Source organism: Triturus cristatus, chromosome 8 (genome assembly GCF_964204655.1).
Source record: "Triturus cristatus chromosome 8, aTriCri1.1, whole genome shotgun sequence".
In the NCBI taxonomy this organism is placed as follows: Eukaryota; Metazoa; Chordata; class Amphibia; order Caudata; family Salamandridae; genus Triturus; species Triturus cristatus.
The window spans coordinates 87602331-87622524 of NC_140591.1; the positions used below are offsets into that span (position 1 = coordinate 87602331).

The 20194-nt window shown below is 39.0% G+C and overlaps 1 protein-coding gene across 5 annotated transcripts in view; it reads right to left on the reverse strand.

The window, feature by feature from the left end:
• Positions 1-789: 789 nt before the first annotated feature.
• GRAMD1C (GRAM domain containing 1C) overlaps positions 790-20194 on the reverse strand; it is a 1366575-nt gene continuing 1347170 nt past the window's right edge. For all 5 annotated transcript variants that reach the window (XM_085621077.1, XM_085621075.1, XM_085621076.1 and 2 more), the window contains one exon: positions 790-6171. In XM_085621077.1, coding sequence (XP_085477203.1) covers positions 6088-6171 — 84 coding nt within the window. In that variant the 3' untranslated portion in view covers positions 790-6087. The remainder of the gene's footprint in view (positions 6172-20194) is intronic.

The window sequence follows — 20194 nt, forward strand, 5'->3', positions numbered from 1 at the left end:
CATTGAACAGCAAAAAAACAACCAAAAAAAAGTCAGCCGATCAAAGGATACATAAACCTGACAATAAGGGTACATTTAATGGGGCCAGTCGCCACAAAAGTAAAAGCACACCCTAAAGCGTGATAAAGAACAGTTTCGCAACTAAAAAGAAAGCAATTATTAAAGGCACCCGAAGCAACAAATAGAAAGTGGTGGGTGTGGCCTTTACCCACAGAGGGATTACAGCATGCCTCGTAGAAAACCAGGCAAAAAGTGAGAAGTGGCAAAAGTGGAAGTGAGACAGGAGCGAAAGGAGCAGGAAAGCCAGAAGCAGAAAGCAGCAGAAGAGTAAGGGAGAGTGAACGTAAAGGAGTTGAGAGGTCAAAAGATGAACAGAGGGAAGGAAGCATGGGCTTGATCTAAAACAGTGGGACAGGTTCCTAAATAGGCAGGCCTTGGTGGAGGGCTGGGCATTTCAACTACAGGTAAGGGCAGTCATGCAGCTATATTTTTAACCAGGTCTCAATAAGCAGTTGATTTGTGTTTCTTAGAGAAAATAAAATGCACTGGAGAATCTCATAAGGTCACGTTTGTACTGGCATTATTAAATGTTTTGATTTTCTTGATACTTTTTTTCTTTTAAGAGATGAATTTACTTCAGTTTCAGGTATAAATACCATTACTATTAATTGACTGATCAGAACTTCTCTGCCTAGACTTAAGTGGCATATTTTAATAAAAGATATTTGCACGGGCCACCCTCCTGGTATAAAAAGACAGATTGTTTAAACAAGAAACAATACCACTCTATCAACTTAATATAATTACTTTATTAGACCAACATTTTAATCAATAGCCTACGAGTATCATATTACAAAAGAAAAAGATTACACACATTCTTTACAACGTAACTAAAACAACTGTTCTGATTGCAGTGTTCGCCTAACTCATGTTTGAAAGCAGTCATGGAAAAACTCATTGTGATGGAAAAGCAGCCCCAAGGCTGCTAATCCATCACAATGAAAACTCTCAGTTTACAGGAATTTCTGGATCATCGTAAATAATACACTTTAGATCATGAAAGCTCTTCACTTAAATTTCACGACTTCCACATGGAATAATGGTCAAGGAGTAGTTGTAAAGCTTTTTGTTTAGGAACATTTCTAACAGGTTTCTGGTTATCAAAACTGTGAACTGAGCAGCTGTGAACTCTCATTGGAAAATTTAAGAAGTCACATGCTCCAGTTAGAAGTACTGGTGCTTGGTTGCATAAACAATTGTTTCTGTCTAGCACATTATTTTCCTGGGAATAAGTTTGTCCAGCTGCCACCTCATCTCATAGTTCATTATAAAAGTAGCACTGGACTTATGTTAACCTCCTTGGTTAACTCAGACAATGTTAAATCATATATTTATAATTGACATTTAGAAAAAGGTCCAATGCATGAACTCCTTCTGTTAATAAGGTAAGTTAGTATCCAGAAATAGGATCAGGTAAAGCACCAGTTTTAATAACCAGAATAACTTGGTCACATATTTAAAGAGAACATTTTCTCTAATCCTTTAAATGGACATCAACAGAAAAACCTAGGCTAAAACACGTTTGCATGGAATAGTACACAGTAATTATAGTGGTTCACTGCAGATTTTGGAAATCTTTGTCAAAGGATGTAATACAACCAGGTCTAAAGTGCATAAAGTTTTGTAACAGGCAATGTCAATCGTAGGTAAACTGCATTTGTGTGTTTCACAGTGTGATTTATACTGATAGAAGCATATAAAAACATACCCAAAGGACAGTATGCAAATAAGAAATCCTGAGAAACAATTGGTTTTAACATTATCATTACTTTGTGCATTTCAGAAAATTATTAAAATTCACCATTTAGGAATACAAACAAAGAACTAACAATGGTTTACTAGCCCAATCTGGATATCAAAATATATCAATAAATAATCAGCATTTTATGTTATAAAGACAGTCGGTCTTGTTGCTTTTCCCAAGACTAGGCGCAGAGATACAGTCAGTGCTCATTTTCAGCTGTCACATTTGTAATGAATTTTGCCTATGTTCTAGAATTTCAAAATCCTAACAAATTTATCAAAGCAAAGAGGCAACAGTAAACGTAAACAATTTTAACAGCCTTCTGAAGAAAAAGAATAGCAGTTGCCTAAACACAAACAGGATCGCACACTGTGAAGATTTATTTTTTACATCATGCTCAGATTCACTTGCAGATCAGTAGAATGAGGTAGGATGCAACTTGCACTTCATTATCACTCACAATTTAATGCTCAATGACACCACAATCCTGTATTTACTCTATGATTTATCATGGACATCATTAGACCAAAGGAGAATTTTTACTACTGAAAGTGGCTATTGAGGTATGAAGTATAAAAGAGGATAGTAAGCCAAACAAATGTAACTCATGTGCTGATGTCATAACCTTTTCAATAACACATATGCAATATGGAATGAAGCCCAACGACTGACTTTGCATATCTTTCTGTAAGGATATGTTTGCACAGCAAAATGTTTGTTCCTTTTGCTGGCCCTTAAACACACTGGTATTATAATATTTAGCAAGTGATTAGCATGGGACAATGCCAGAAGTATAAACAGATTATGTCAGCAATTTGTATTGCACTCCAACAGCATGTACAAAGAATCCCCAGAATGATTTCTTTTAATTCTGTAAAAGTATAAACAAAGTCCATTTCCATTTTACAGAGGTACAGCTGCCAAGGCTATGAGTTAAATAAGGGAAAATAAAAAGGAAGACTTGCAAACTGACAGAGGTGAAAATAAGACACCAGCTTTAACTAAATCAGTCAATATCTTATTTATAGTGTGCTGTATATTATAATCTTACATAACTGGAAATGTGTAATAAGATGTGCACCATGCTCCTCTTCCTAGTAAAATAAAGGTTTGCAAGTAATTTGTGTCAGACAGCAAACATTAGAAGGTTTCCAATTAGGATAATCTAGAAAAACATCTAAATTCATAATATCAAGAAGCAGATTCATAAAAGGAATTTAAAAATGAACCTTCATAAATGATAGGCACCGCTATCAGTTTCCTCTCACTGTGGATTGTAGTGACAGAATTAACTTTTAAATGTAAGACAAAGGTAAATGGGAACAAACGCGGTATGACCTGAATAGAAAATAAGGCATTCCTCCAATATTAAATTAAGAATTGCTTATTTTGTACACCATTTTTGCCAGTTAGAATGATTGAAACTTTTCTACAAATCTTTCAACAACTGCTGCTCTAGAACCTTTAGGATTTCAAGAAACAACATATCATATTCATAGCTCCCAGTGAAGTGCTGGGGTGTACTAATAGACAGAAACTGCGAGTTCACCTCTTAGCAGGCAACATGACCGGAGTTAAAAATAGCAATAAATCAGAGCACAAAAGATTCCAGGTCCAAACAAGCTGTAACAGGATATTATCTATATTATGTTCTTTGTTTCAAGTCATACTTGGAAACAGTGAAAGTGGTAAATCGACAAGAGATATACATCAGCACAGAATACTAATATAAATTAGGTATCCACACAAAGACACTCAGATGTGTATTAAAGGTCATCATTTTGTAAGTATTTCCACTTATGAACATCACCAGTATGAACTGTTGTCATTCTTCGGTTACCAGACAAACAACAAAATGCCCATTGCTCACAAAAGTTGAGCTTCGCTGTATGTGGTATTTGGTGCCAATAGTTTAAGATTTTGGCTTGCCTTGAGAATTACAGATGGTGGGAGAAAGATCTCCATAGACAACTAGCTAAACGTAGAAAATGGATCCCCACATCACTTCTAGAGGAGGCTGAATGAAAATTACTTATTGACAAAAGGTAATGTACTCTTAGTTAAAATCAGAGGATTAGCTTTGAAGAAGTCTAGTCAGGTAGCTCTTTCAATAGCACCACAAACTGCAACATAGAGTTGCAGTGGTCCTATACTGGTTAACAAGATAGCCTCATTGCCGGTTCTGGTTATCATAGAAATAGTCTGTCTTGGCTCAACTTAAGAGGGCAGAATCCTAGAATGGACGAAACAGAAGAGTCTGTTAACTAGCTGGGACACTGCAAATCACGTAATGCTGAGGGTAAGGACTCCTCAAGTGAATTTTACTGTTGTCAGAAGCACTTTTCCCAATCAGAGACATAGGTTGTATGCATGCTTGTGTCTCTAAACAATACAAATGGAGCATCATCCCTTAAGAGAGATGATGTATAATGGACAGCAAGGCTGAACCAAATTATGAAGAGCGATAATGTTGGCAAAAGTATGTGTGTCACATATTGGTAATACTAGTAAGCAGAAAGTTACATGCCTGTCATTTCTATGGAATATAGTTCAATATTCAAAATGTAAGGACTCTCTAGGGGGGTATCAGCCTGGTCATAATGCATCATGGATTGTTGGAGAGGTGGAGCTTGATTGAAAACCTGAGTCAATATGGAGTGCATGAGATACATGGAAGGCCACTGTTTGTGGCCTTTAAACACATAACAAGGACTCATCCCCGTCCTTATTGAGCTCCACAAATCCAGCTGTTTTCTATTGATTCGATAGGAGAATTAACCAGAAGTGTGTTACGATCAACTATATCAGAATTACCAAAACCTCCAGAAATATAATTGACACATTGTTCACATTTAACAAATAAATAAATTTAAGCATTAGAAATTACAGGTCTTTAACACCAAAGTCTCTTTTAAAAGTGTTCTCTGCAGTCACCTAAAAACGTCTTTCTCGTAAATGAAAAATAATGACAATAACGTGAGTAACGTGAATGAAAATAAAACAGTTTGTATTACAGTGGTGGCATTAGTGGAAATCTGCAAACTAAAAAGGTGACAATCACTGGCTAAACATTTTCATACAATAAAATGAGGCATTTTTATAGAGAAATGGACGGCATGTAGGACTGCAGACACAACATTATGATCGTGGGTGCAGCCTCCTTGCCTGTGTCTCATCACTCCTAAGTTCTATTGATTGGAGGCTGGTAACGGAGGTTGAACAGCATGTGATACATTCTTTTTACAGGTCAAATGTTTAGTTGGTAGTCTGGGACTACTACTGTTTAGGCTTATCTCACATTATGCAACATTCATCTAAATGATCTTTACCAAATGTGACTGCATTCATCTTTAAACACATGGAATATCAAACAATTTCCTGTATTGCTTCAGCGTACTCTTGAGGTTAATAAACATACCCCACCAATAGTTCATATCCAAACACCTTGTAGCATTTAGCAAATATCGATACAACCAGTTAGAAATATACAACTTCAAAAGAGGGATTTGTACTGGAATAGGTGGAAGAAAGAAAGGAAGTAGCAGAGAAACCACTCACCCTAATCCAAAGATGACAGTAGCCCTTCTATTGAGTTGTATGATTTTTTTAAAATACTTGTGAATAGATTAGAGTATTTATCCTTCATTAACACCACAACTTGTAGAGTTCACCAAGGTAGTGGAACATGATATATTGTACGGAATGTGTCCCTTGTTATCCATTAAAATGCTTTAATTTTCATATTTTTTGTAAACAAAATATTTATTTTCATTTTAATATAAAGGAAAAGCTTCAATTGCTAAAATGACATTGAAAGATCAACTTGATCCAAGTATTTATTACACTACAAATGTTGAGAACAAATAAAAGTTAAAAAGGAGATGTACAGGCTTCACTTGTATTGTGAATAGAGATGAATTAAGGCTCTTCCTTGTCCTCGGAGGCTCCCACATTGGGCGAAGGAACAGTCTATAAAACCAAAGGGCTAGTTTCTATTATTTTGACAAAAGTTTTTTTTGAACTAATACTTACTGTTTCTTAGTTTTTCACTCAATAAATTACCATGACATCAGTTAAACAAACCAGAAAGGCCACTTAAAGAAATATTGTTGGATGCATCAAGCATAGCCTTGCAGGATGATTTGGTCCCAAAACAACACATGATCATCTCCTGATTAAAATAAAGCTCCCAAGGATGGTTCAGTGGCCCTCACTCAGGCCATTTCTCCTTCCAAATGAGTGTCCCAGTCGCTAATTTCCTTAATACAGGCACACTTGCTGAGCTAGCTTTCGGAAGTACCCAAGGAGGTTTTTGTGTGGTTTATGAGGTCGAAGCTTTTCTGGAGAAGAATGAGTGAGGTCTTCAGCTGTGTATAAACAAGACACAAGTCAAAGTTTTGAAAGTGGGAACAAAACATAAAGGTTAAGCCAGAATAATTTATTAAAAATCTTATAACTTGCATTTATAAAAAGCTGGTCTATCAATACATATGCAGATTTTCTTGAATGACCTGTACAAATGTATGTACTTAGCAGAGAATTAACCAAACAATTTTTAGACGGACAGTAAAATATAATATACAATTAAACTTCATATATACAAATTATGTACAGTGAACCACTAATTGAAATTACTACACTAATTATGAATAACAATGAGATATTTGACAGAGACTGAAACACTTATCCAATTTAATACCCTGAATAAACTAAAAAAAAGATTATCAACAATTAATTGTTCCAGCCAGGCTATCATTACCAAATCTTTTCTCATAATGTTGAGGCAAAATAACTGCTTCATCCTCATCTAATTAATTCTATTATTTCGTTTTATAAAGAACAAGCATTGGCAATGCAACAGGTCTGGCTTTAATGTGCTAATGAACAAGTTACTTACATTTGGCAACGCCCTATCTGGTACAAACTCTATCCAGCCGCAAATTCCTTGCATGAACATATTCCCCAGGAATCAGACTGGATCTGGCAAATCTTGAGCAGTACCTCTGTGCACCAGGTGGTGGTGCTGATCGCCTCCGCTCTGGCGTCATCCGCGCTGAATCTGATGTGCAAGGTGCTTATATAGGTGCCACCCCAGCGTGCTAAAATCAGTTTCATTACGTGACTTCAGAAGGCTGACTGATCAGTCTCCAGAAACCAAGGATGTACAGGGACCTTTTTGTAATGTTTAAATGAATCAATATTCAGCCATGGGTTCAATACCAAGTAGAGGTTTATTCATATACACCTCAGCCATCAAGATCCTCCAGTAACTGCCTTTTAGAGAATCACACAGACATTCTTCGTGTTCCATGTTCCATAGAACATAGAACAAAATACCATAGAGATGATAATATCACACATCTCCCTCTTAACAATAAATAAAAACATGAATACAATATTTTACATGACACTAACTAATCAAACCATATAATACCTCACCTCCCACAATACATACAGATACAAATTTTAAATATAACCAAGCATTTATAAAATTGCTACTTTAAATAATCTTTCAGATAAATTGGCACATTAGTTTTACGCCCACTACTCCTTGGCTTTGAAGGCAACTCTGAATGAGAGATATCAGATTGAATATTCTTCTCCAAACTATCATCATGCTCAGATTTTAGAATGGCAATACGATTTAGATTCCAAATTCTCCCATCCTGTAATTTCACAGCATTTTTAAAACACTTTATTACACGGTATGGCTTTGTAAATTTAGACCAAGACAACGTTCCAACAGGTGCCTTAACTCTAACCAGATCATCCACTTTAACAACAACATTCTTGACAGATTTTCTTTTATCAAAACTAATTTTATTCTTTAACTGTAATCTTTCCTCTCTCTCTCTCCAACTCCCCAATCCATTATTCTTTATACCCTTTCCCCAACACATCCAAGCTGGACATAACTTAGTATTGGGTACCCTCCCTTTAAACAGCTCAAAAGGAGTTCTTCCAGTTGAAGTATGAGGAGAGAAACGATGAGCTAAAATACCTTTCTGAAGTTCTTCTTTCCAGTTTAACCTATTTACCCTAGACAATTGAATATTCTCTTTTATCACTCTGTTGAATCTCTCAAATGCCCCATTTGTTTCTGGATGATAAATAGAACATTTTTTATGAACTATCCCACATGATTCTAAAAATGACTCCATTTGTTTTGAACAAAATTGCGGACCATTATCACTCAGAAAAGTTTTTGGAAAACCTTCCCTTCTGAATACTTCCTTCAAAAATGAAGTCACACAATTTGAAGTAACTTCTGACACACTAGAAATTTCTACCCACCTTGAGTACAAATCAATAAGGACCAGTAAATAAGGTGTTGACTTTTCACCTGAAAGTGGTCCAATTATATCCATGGCAACATCCTCCCATGGACCATCAGGCAATTTACGACACACCATTGGTAAAGTCCTTGGAGAAAGAACTTTATCACTAACTTTACATAACAAACATTCCCTAACTTCACGTTCTATTTCCAAATCCATACCAGGCCACCAAAAACTTGCTCTTAACCTTTCCTTAGTTTTGACAATACCAAGATGACCTTGATGCGCCTCCTCTATCAGCCTCTTTCTTAACGAGACTGGTGAAATCAATTTATCACCTCTTAGTAAAATTCCATTGTCTACCGACAATTCATGTGCAATCATACTCCAGCTTTTTGCCAAAGAAACATCACTTGTTTTATCACCCTGAATTACCTTTTTGACTTTCACCAGCTCTGAATCCATTTCCAACTCATCTCTCCATTCATTTTCATTTACAATATCAGAAGATATTTCACACACACTTACTTCATTTTCCAAATCTTCTTCCAAATTTTGGACAATCAGCTGTTATATTATCTACACCAGGAAGATGCTCAACTTCAAAATTGAAGTCTTGTAATCCAATCACCCACCGTCTAATTCTTGCAGAAATACAATCCAGACCTTTTTTTCTGAAAACTTCTTTAAGAGGTTTGTGATCCGTGCACACCTTAAAATAAGTCCCCCAAATAACATTTCTGAACTTGTTAAGAGCCCAGTAGATGGCCAATGCCTCTTTTTCAATGAGTGAATAATTTAACTCCGCACCCCTCAGACTCCTTGAGGCACACGCAATAAGCTGTTCTTTTCCTCCTATTCTCTGTTGAAGAATAGCACCTAAACCTTTGCAACTTGCATCTGTAACCACTGTAGTATCACCTCCTGGAATGAATGCTTGCAATTTTGGAGCATTTCTCAAATCATCTTTTATCTCTTCAAACTCCTTCTCACATTCTTTAGACCAAACAAACTCCTTATTCTTAACAAGCAATAACCTCATAGCACTCGACTTGTTTGATAAATTATTAATGAATTTTCCATAGAACTCAACCATTCCAAGAAAAGAAACTAATTCCTCTTTATTCGTAGGAGCGGCTAACCTCACAATAGTATCTACCAGCTCCTTCTTTGAAATTACACCCATAGAAGTGATGCAGTGCTCAAGATAGTTCACTTCTTGTAAAGAAAATCTACACTTTACAAATTTCAAAGTTAGACCCGCCTGTTCAAGTTTTTTCAACATACACTGAACTGTTCGATTATGCTCCTCTAGAGTTGCACCAACGATTAGCAAATCATCTTGATAACATTTCACACCTTTTATTCCTTTCAAGATTGATGTCATTATCCTTTGAAATACTGAAGCTGCACTTACTAAACCAAAAGGCATTCTTTTAAATTTATACGCACCCATTGGAGTTATAAAAGCAGTTAAGTCTTGAGATCTTTCAGTAAGTTCAATTTGATGATAAGCTTGAGTGAGATCTAATGTTGTGAAAAACTTAGCCCCACTTAATGTTGACATAATCTCATCGATGTTGGGTAAAGGAAATTTATCTACCACTACCTCTTTATTTAGAGCGCGAAGATCAATGCATAACCTAATCTCGCCATTAGGTTTGTTGGCCACGACAACCGGAGACAACCAATCGGATGCCTCTACAGGAGCAATGATATCCTGTTTGAGAAGCTTCTCTATTTCACGTTCTACTTTTTCTTGTATAGCAAGGGGAATTCTTCTTACTTTGGCTACGGATGCTTGAGCTCTATTCTTTAGTTTAATGTCATGCTTATACCCTTTCAAACACCCTAATTAATTTTTAAACACATTTGGAAACCCTTTTACAACTTCATACTTATTTCTCTCAACTGCTTGGATTTGAACTTGTGGTTCAGCATTGGGATTGAGAGTGACCCCCAGTAAACGTTGATGAGGCCATCCAAGTAGACCATCTCCTTTCTTTGATACGTAAACTTTACCCAAAATAATTTTGTTTTTCATCTCAATGGTTGCATTAAAGTAACCCAACATGTTTATGGGTTGACCACCATATCCTCCTGGATTAACATCCATTCTTTGTAAACGATTTTTCTCTTGAAACCACCTATAATATATTTCCTTATCAACAATAGTTAAATGAGAGCAAGAGTCAAATTTCATTTCCAAATCTACTCCATCAATCTTTACCTTACTTACCGGATGGTCAATTGTAATATTTTCACTAACCTGACATATAACTTCTTTTACACCTTTGTTCTGAAATTTTTTTCCTTTACTTTTACATAATTTTAAGAAATGACCCTTCTTCCCACATCCATGACAAGTTACACCTATTGCTGGACAATTTTTATAATCAGCTTTATGACCAACCCTTCCACACCTTATACAAACAAAAGAATTGTTAGACATAGATTATTTTTTTGTTTCACTTTGAGTCGATGACCCCTTTTTTTCTTGTACTTGACAAACTTCTCCTTGTACTTCTTCTACAGAAGACTCATTCTTACTTTTCTCATTCTTTAACTCAGTAACACACTTAAGCATATGTTCAACTCTTTTAGCTATAGCAATAACTTCTTCTAACTCTGGTTCATCTTTAAGCCATAGTTCCTCACGTATTTCCTCTTCTCTGCATTTTAAAACAAATTGATCTCGAATACGTTCCTCATTTAAACCTCCAAACTTACACGTAGAAGCCAGTTTCCTTAAACCTGTTAGAAAATCCTCTATGGTTTCATCTTTTCCTTGTTCGCTCAACCCAAAATGGTACCTTTCCATTATGGTACTTGTTCTTGGTAAATAATGTTTACCTAGCTGTAATATGCAAATTTCATATTCATTCAACCCTCTTTGCTCTACATTTGATAATTCTGGTAAATTTTCTAACACCTCTTGTCCTTCCCCTCCTAAGCAGTGTAGAAGTAACGATTGCTTTCTTTCCGCACTGAGATTAGTTCCACACACCCTAGCGTAATGTGCAAATATTTTCTTCCATTTACTCCATTTAATTGGTGGATCTCCTCGAGTGTTTAAAAAAAATGATGGTGGTGTTACATTCTGCATTTTACCTCAAAATATATTTTAATATATTTCCTTCCTTCCTTTTATTTAATTCTTATTTTACCTAATATAACCTCTTTAGCAATTTAATTAATTATGAAGTGGTAACTCTTCACTTTCTACTATAAACCAAAAGCAAACATAACCTATTGAATTAATAAATTAACTCTGTATTTATACTTTTCCTAGTTCTTCTCCTAAAGCAAACTGGAAGGAAAACAAAAAAAAAATAAGTCCTTCCTTTACTTCAACTCTCCCTTTGAAATAGAGTTCCACAACGTAGAGAATGTCAAACCTGACAGCAGGTTACCGAAGAAACGTCGTTGCCTGCACAAAGGATTAAAGGAAAGAGCTCAAGCTTATACACTGCTCACACGACGCGCATTCATCACTGAATCCTCGACCAGGATTCTCTTTTTTTTTTTTTGTCCTCATTTGCCTAACCCTCAATGTTGGACGGACCGACCACCCTACTCCACACATGTGCACTGGTTGTTGTAGTGGTGGCATATACGTCCCAACATCCGAGGGGCTTTCACAGACTCCATCTAGGCATGTTACAGCCTGCCGGACCATTGGTGGACCTAGACAAACAAATGCCCGGTCCAGGGAGTGTTCAGGGCATAATCATAGGACCCGGGGAAAAAAAAACAAAAACAAAAAAAAAAAACCCCGGACACTATCGCCATTCGATCAGCAAGTTCCAAAAAGTTAAATTGTGTTTACTGCATGATCTGTTAAGGTCCGCTTTAGATGTATCGTATAGAGATGAAAGCCACCCAGAGTGTAATGGGGCTGTTGTCTCTGTCCAATGAATGCAAATTTGCCTTCTAGCCAATAGCATTGCGTAAAAAAGGAAGGACCTTGCCTTGCCAGTGATGTTGTCATCCAAACCAAAGATGACAAGTGGTAGGGTTATTGACAAGGATACGTTTAATATGGAATTTAGGGTGTTCTTCACTTCTTCCCAAAAGCCAGCGATGACCGGGCAGTCCAAAAACATATGTACATCGCAGGCCTCACTATAGTTACATTTGTTGCACTTTTTGTCTGGGAGAAATTTGGAAAGTCTCAGCGGTGTTATATTTGCACGATGTACTGAGAATAGATGGTTTCGTTTTAGCCATGATGGTTTTACAATTTTATGGAGTAGAGCAAAGGATTTTAGCCAGAGCTCTTCACAATGTAGGCCGGTCGCCCCCCCCCCCCCATAGCTGGTCCGGAAGAAGGAACTCTCCATCACTTTCCTCCATCAACTGCCAATACCATATGGCTACTTCTTTCCCTCCCGATGGAAATTCCACTAACTGTTGCTCTAGAATGCTGGCCTTCCCTAGGTAGGGGTCTGTACGCCTTTGGGATCTAGCCCAACTTTCCAATTGGATGAATTTGAATCTGGAAAGTCCAGGCCCTACACATTCGTATAGTTGGTTCCATGCTATTAATGACCCATCCTTAAATAGCTGACCCCATCTCCTGATACCGGCTTGTTGTATTGTGGAAGACAGACTATCCTTCAGAAATAGTGGGAGACCCGGCGAATCCCAGATTGGGGAGAAATCAGAATAGTAAGACAGCCCTAGTCTCTTCCTAATACTGAACCAGGTTTTGGTCCATGAGTGTAGAATTTTTAATTTAATTTTTTTGAAGAATTTCTGACTCCCAAATTTGAACAGAAACCCCTCTGCTGATAGATTCGCCCCCCATTAGCATTGCTTTGTATATCGACCCAGGTAAAAGGTTAGATGGCATTTTTAAAAGCATCCTGGAGTGTGACAACAGGAATGCCCATGCATAATACAGTAGATCTGGCAAGGCGAGCCCACCCTTCTCCCTTCTTCTCCTTAACTTCTTCCAAGCTATTCTGATTGGTTTGTAGTTCCATATAAAGGAATTTATTTCTTGTTGACATTTTTCAATTAATTTGGGATCAAATGCCAGGGGGATCGCGTTAAAAATGAACGTAAACTTAGGGAGAATGGACATTTTTACCAGGTTTACCCTACCCAGTATGGAAAGTGGCAGGTGAGTCCAAGATTTTAAAAGTTTTTTAGTCTCGATGTATATTCTATTCAAGTTGGTTTGACCTATACTGTCCATTTCTTGGGTAATTCTTATGCCAAGATATCGCATGGATGTGGAAATATTTACCCCCAGCTGTATATTCGGTAGGTTCCAGACCATTATTTCGCTCTTACTAGAGTTTATATCATAACCAGAGATAAGACCAAACTCTTCTGCCCGTTTGATGACTACGGGAAATGCCTTTACTGGATCAGAAGTGAAAATCAAAATGTCATCCGCATAAAGTGCTACCCGTCTTTCCCATTCTCCAAAGCTAAAAGATGGAATATTAGCCTCCTCACGCAAAAGCTGAGCAAATGGTTCTATGTATAAGTTGAAGAGGAGAGGGGAAAGCGGGCAGCCCTGCCTCGTACCTCTGGTTATATTAAAGGCCTCTGTCAAAACCCCATTGATCAGCAATCTGGCCGAAGGTGTAGTATAGAGCTGCTTTATAGTTCTACAAAAACCATCCCCACAATTGAATTTTTTAAGTACATCTGTGAGGTAGAGCCAGTTGACTCTGTCGAATGCCTTAGTTGCATCCAAGGTTAGAGTGGCCATAGGTAGGGAGAAGGCAGTAGCAATGTCTATGGCTCCTATTAGTTGGTGTGTTAGATCGGCTAATTGTCGACCTTTAATGAAACCTTTTTGATCCTGATGGACTATAGCACCAATAACACTCGCCAATCTAGCTGACATGATTGTTGCAAAGATTTTATAGTCATTATTTAGTAGTGATATTGGTCTATATGACCCGCACTCAAGGGGAGATTTCCCAGGCTTCGGGATAAGTACAATTGTAGCCTCCCCCCAAGATTTGGGCGGCAACTCACCATCTATTAAGATACCATTAAATAAGGTCGTCAACACGGGGGCTATAACATTTTCCAGAGATCTGTAGATCTCCCCTGGCAACCCATCTGGGCCAGCCGCTTTCCCTTTTTTTTGTTGATGAATGGCTTTAATCACCTCAGCCTCTGTAATCTCGGACTCCAAGGCCTTACTTTGAGTTGTCGAGAGAGTTGGGAGGGTAATAGCGTCCAGCCAACTGTCTCTTGCTTGCTGGTCATTGGGAAGGACCTCCTTATATATTTCCTCGAAAAATTCAAGGAAGGCTCTCCCTATTTCTATTTGAGTGGATCTCGTCTCTACCTCACCTTCTATCCTAATTTCCTTGATGAATTTGAGAGCTTGATCAGCTTTTATTTTCCAAGCTAATACTTTTCCTGCGGCTTCACCGAATTCAAATTGGGAGGTTTTAAACGCTTCCCATCTTTTGTTTACTCTCTCCTGTAAGATGTTATTGAGTTGTGATTTTAAGTCAGCCAATTTTTCTTGTTCCTGTATTGTTCCTAAGGGAGAGTCAATCCTTAACACTAGGAGTTTCATCTCTTGTTCAAGACTAGCAACCTTCTCTCTATATATCTTCCGCCTAAAAGAGGCTCTGTTGGTTATCTGACCTCTTAAAAAGGCCTTAAATGTCTCCCAGACAACGGTGGAGCCTACCGAATCCCTATTAATATCGAAGAAGATTGAGGACTCAGTTGCTAAAAATTTAACCTCTTCATCTTCAAACAAGAGAGTCCTGTCGAAGGACCAGGATGAATATTTTGTGAAGTTTCCCCGTTTTAAGGAAAAAGCCAGTGCAGAGTGGTCTGACAGGTGCGAGGGAAGATAGTCTATCATATAAAGAGTGTCTTTTAGGCAATAGCTAAAAAATGCGTAATCAATTCTGGACTTATGTTTAAAGCGGCTATTCCGAAGGGACACCCCTAACTTGTTGCCCGCTCTCTCTCTCCATACATCCGCCAAACCAAGTTGTGCCATGATTGTTATAAGGGTGTGCCTGGATTTAACAGAGCTGCAAAATCTAGATTTCACAGATTTGTCCAGCCTAGGATTTAGAACGATATTAAAATCCCCCATCCAGATTACTGGGTCTTGAACTAATACTAGATGGTTCCTGATCACATCCAGATATGATGGATCATCCGAGTTGGGGCCATAATAGCCAACTAAGGTATAAATCTGAGCATCTAACGAAACTCTCACTAATAGCCATCTCCCTGAGTGATCTTCTTTACATTCCAAAATTTGAGCTTTGGCAGTTTTTTTAAAGATGAATATGACCCCCCTAATGTTGGCATTATGATCCGTTGAACAAAATTTGTCAACCCACTTATGTTTCTTTAACAGAGCTGTAGCCTCTGTTTTAAGAAGATGTGTCTCCTGAAGAGCTGTATCAACAAGAGATGTGTAGTTCCTACAGGATGGGAAGTCAAAGGGGAATAAAGTATTCCATACCTAGACTTTAACCTAGTGAATATAGGTGCACAAGGGAAGGGAATCCCTTAAGGGTGGAACTAAAACCCTCACACACCCAGCAAGCTAAGTGTCATGCTTCATCATCTGGGTTTTGCTCCTCGTCGGGTCGGCGGTGCAATACCCGACGGGCACCCATACAGGGGCTCTTTGTCGGAGATCTTTTGTTCCCTGCCGTATGGTGCATGCGTGTGAGGGCCCGGGAGTGTAGATGTAAGTGATTTAAAAAGGTTGGTTAATCTGAAATATAAGTTTATTGGCTCAGTCAACCACCTAATTAAAAGGGGGGTGAGTGGCGTAAAAGCTATATATGCTCACAACGGAGGAGTGGCTAGCTACGCTCTACTCTTCTGGTCAACATGTTTCGCGCCCAGTTAGTCAGAAGGATCTCATGGCGCTTCGTCAGGACCTATAATACTAAAGTGAAATGTGCTCAAAAAACTATCTACAGTGTGGTGAGAACAACAAGGGTGAGAACAAATATGTTGGTCAGCCCTTAATAGGCGCCCCTACCTTATGTATTGTTTTAAAAGGGGGTCACCTAGGGAAAGAAAAATTGGAAGAAATATGAACCAAAAAGCCACCCTTGGCATCTGTAAGGCATTATAACACAAAGGTTAATCAATCACCACTAGTCTAGTAAAGCAGTGATCCATTTAATATACTCCAGAATGTAAATTGTACTGGACTCCTACCTGTTTACTAATCAATGAATAAATACAAGACGTAGGACAAAGTAGGACAAGTTAAAAAATGGTTAAAACAAGCAGTATAGCAAGGCTCTAGTTGGAAGCACAACCATTGTTTCAATTGTAGAAAATAAATCATGGTTACGCATGGACTCACCATTTCATATTATAAAAAGCTCATCATCAGGTGCATGGCGCGTCAACAGGGGGAGAAACACATTCGTTCCCTATGGTATAATGGTATTATGGAGAAAGGTAGAGGCATAGAAAGATATCACATAAACAAAGTCACAAGAGAGAGGTCTCTATCTCTGGTGTCTCATAAACATATCATTTGAGCGTGTGACACCTCTTGTGTGCAAAGGTACTCTGATCTGTAACGTGGTTGACCAGGTGCAGTTAACCGGGGGTGGGGCAAAGATATGCAAGTCCCGATTGGTTCATTAAAAAGGCTATGATCAATTGTAGTGAGTCCAAGTGGGAGATTCTGACTCAGTGTGTGCCTGAATTAGTCTTAGCACTCCTTAGCATAATCACCCTGTGTAATTGTGCGTGTCGAAGTGGTCACATGCGAGCAATCCAAACGTGTCCCGATGGTGGACAGTGATCCGAAAATAGGTTCGAATATACTACATGCGTCTGGAGTGCCCCAACGAGACTCTGGTATTAGAAACCCCCCTCCAAATTGAGCATCGAGACACCCATGGTGTACTTACTTAGTAAACATCCCCTGGAGGTGAGTAAACCTGCCCGCGTCGCCGAACCCGGAAGCTGGACAGTGGGTCGGTGACGCTATTATTTATTCAGACCAGGATTGGTTGTGAGCCTGACACGTGTGATGATGTCACGTCTAGCGGACCAATCACTGACTTGGGAAAAATTCTGATTGGCCAATGGTTGGAACTGTGTGACGTAGATGCGTCTTTAGCAGTGAGATGTAAATGAATGTATATCATGCCGTGATTAAAAAGCTCATTTATCATGGGCGCCATGTTGTAATGGGCAAAATGTGTTGCACACCACGTAGAAGGACTGAAATAATTGCCCATTGAGCGAAAGGGGCTAGTCACGTGTGTATGCTGTAGTGATGAATGTCTCTCAGATAAGAACCCCACAGATAATGTTTTTAGTAGGTGGTTCATACCCAATCTTGTTAGTAAGGAGACCAAAATCGGGGCCATGATGTAATGGTGTTGGTCTGTAATACCAGGAAGGTTGATAAACGGGTTTATGGCTCTATTACTGTCATGAGCAAAGTAAAAAATATATTGAATATATATAGTGATGCCCGCATCAATCTGTACTATGGTAACTGAATCTCAGACTCACGGTTTGTCGTACAGAGGTGGGTCAATGTTAAAGATCAAGTATCAGTAGGAACATAAGGTGGTACATGTGCTATCCTGCCCTCTCAACATTATCGGCAGGAAAGAATCCTATCGATTAGATATCGTTGACCAAGGTATGTCATCGTTAAGGCCAAGTCTATCTAAAGAGAGGCGATGTACCCAGCGCTGTTCTAGCCTAAACAAGGAATGTTGAGACATGCCAGGCTGGCTTTCAAGGACAATCCAACGTAGATCAGTCGGGCTGTGTTTGCATGCAAGGTAATGACTGTAAAGTTTCGTGTTAGCTTTACCACATCTAATGTTGCTTTTATGTTCGGTGATGCGTGTTTTCACAGCTCGTGTCGTCATCCCTATATAGTGGAGACCGCATGGGCAAGTTAGTAAATAGATACAGTTAGTGGAATTACAATTTGTATGTCTTTTGAGGGCCCATTCGAAAGTGTCAGTGAGGCGAATAGATTTTGCCACAATGGTTTGTCCGCAGCAGGAGCACCCACCGCAGGTGTAATGCCCCTGTACAGGGGGAAGATTCCAGAGGGTGTTATGTGCTGAAGTTATTTGTTTCTTGGGTCTCGTGTGTATCAAGGTGTCCTTCAAATTGTTGGTCCTTTTAAAAGCGAACCGTGGTGGGGGAATCATAAGTGTACCTGCGGATAGTATTCCCCAATGTTTCTTTATCACTTTTTTGAGGTTGTTGGACTCTGGTGTGAAGGATGTTACACAAGTGATGATCTCTCTGGTGTCTTTTGTTCTCACTTCCAAAAGTGCCTCACGGTTGTTATTTCTGGCCCTCTTCATTGAGTTGTAAATCACTCGGGGAGGGTAGCCTCTTTGAGTCAGGTTCCCTGAGAGAATGTTGGCCTCAATTTTGTAGTCTGTGACAGAACTACAATTTCTCCTGAGTCGAAGGAATTGGCCAAAAGGCAAGTTATCGCGCAGGGCTTTAGGGTGATGACTGTTGTAGAGGAGTAAACTGTTCTTATCAGTGGGTATTCTGTAGAGAGTAGTACTTAACCCTGTGGGTGTCAATCTGATGTTTAAATCTAGGAAAGGGATATCTGAGTCAGAGATATGACTTGTGAATTTCAAAAACTGATTTTTGGTGTTGATCCATTCACAGAATTCATTACAGGTTGTTAAATCCCCTTTCCATAGAATCATGACATCATCGATGTATCTTTTCCACAAGGTTAGGTTTGGCCCAAAGGGATTGTCCACGTTCATTATCACTGTCTCTTCAAACGCTGCCATATACAGGCAGGCCACACTGGGGGCAAAGGTACTCCCCATCGAAGTACCTTGGGACTGATGGTAAAGGTTGTCTTTAAATGCAAAATAGTTCTCAGTTAGAGCTAATGTTGCCAGATCCATGATAAATGTTATGGGAGTAGGAGATATCCATTCCCTTTTCTGTAGGGCCGCCTCTATCACCGTCAGAGTAGCTTGTTGCGGGATGTTGGTGTAGAGAGCCTCTACATCAAGGGTCACTAGGAAGTCAACATTTTCGGTGTTCTGTATTCCCTCAATCATATTCAAAATGTCAGTTGTGTCCCTGACGTAAGAAGGTGTCTCTTTTACCAAGGGTTGTAGGAAGTAATCACAGAATTTTGATAAAGGTTCCAAGAGGGAACCAATACCAGAGACAATCGGTCTGCCAGGGACAGGGGTGATGCCTTTATGTACCTTAGGTAATGTATAGAAATAAGGTACGACAGGTTTGGTAGTGATAAGAAAGTCTGCTTCTTTTTTCGTGATCCAGCCATTTGCTTCGGCCTCCAAGACCTTACTAGCTATCGTTAAACTTAATCTCGGCGTGGGATCGGTGTCAATAGGTGTGTAATACTTCCTATCCCCAAGTTGTCGTAAACATTCTGTTTCATAATCACTAGTAGACTGGATAACTGTCGCCCCTCCCTTATCCGCCTGTTTGATGGTGATAGTCGTATCAGCTGCTAGTATACTGGCCGCTTCCCTTTCTTTGCAAGTAAAGTTGTTGTATACAGTAGTTCTGCTCTGTATTTTGTCCAGGTCTTTTAGTACAGCCTTCTCGAAGGTAAGGACCTCCGAGGGGATCATGCTGTTTGTCGGGGTAAAGGTGGAAGCCTTATGTAGGCCAGTGTCACTGGGTTCAGTAGCCGGTTCGTCCTGAAAAAATGCTTTGAGGCGTATTTTTCGAAAGAAATTCTGGACCTCGCAAATCAATTCGAATTTATCTACTCTAGGAGTAGGTACGAAGCCCAGACCTTTCTTTATTACATCCTCCTCTATGTTACTGAGGGGTCTATGGGAGAGGTTGATAACTAATCCCTCTGACCCCTCCTTTTGCTCCGAGTTTCCATTTGTGGCTGGGGTTGAGGTTGATCTTGCCACTGGACATGTGGTGTAGTTTGCTGTTGTCCTCGCCTTCGCCCTCTTCCTCTGCCCCAGCCTCTGCCTAAAAAAGGTTTCGGGTTATTACCAGGATAGAATTGTGGCGGATACTGAGGAAACATGGGATATTGCCAAAACGGAGGTTGAGGGGGGACAGGAAATATAGGACCACCTTGGTTTTGATATGACCGTGTGTTGGTCTTTCTCTGATTTTT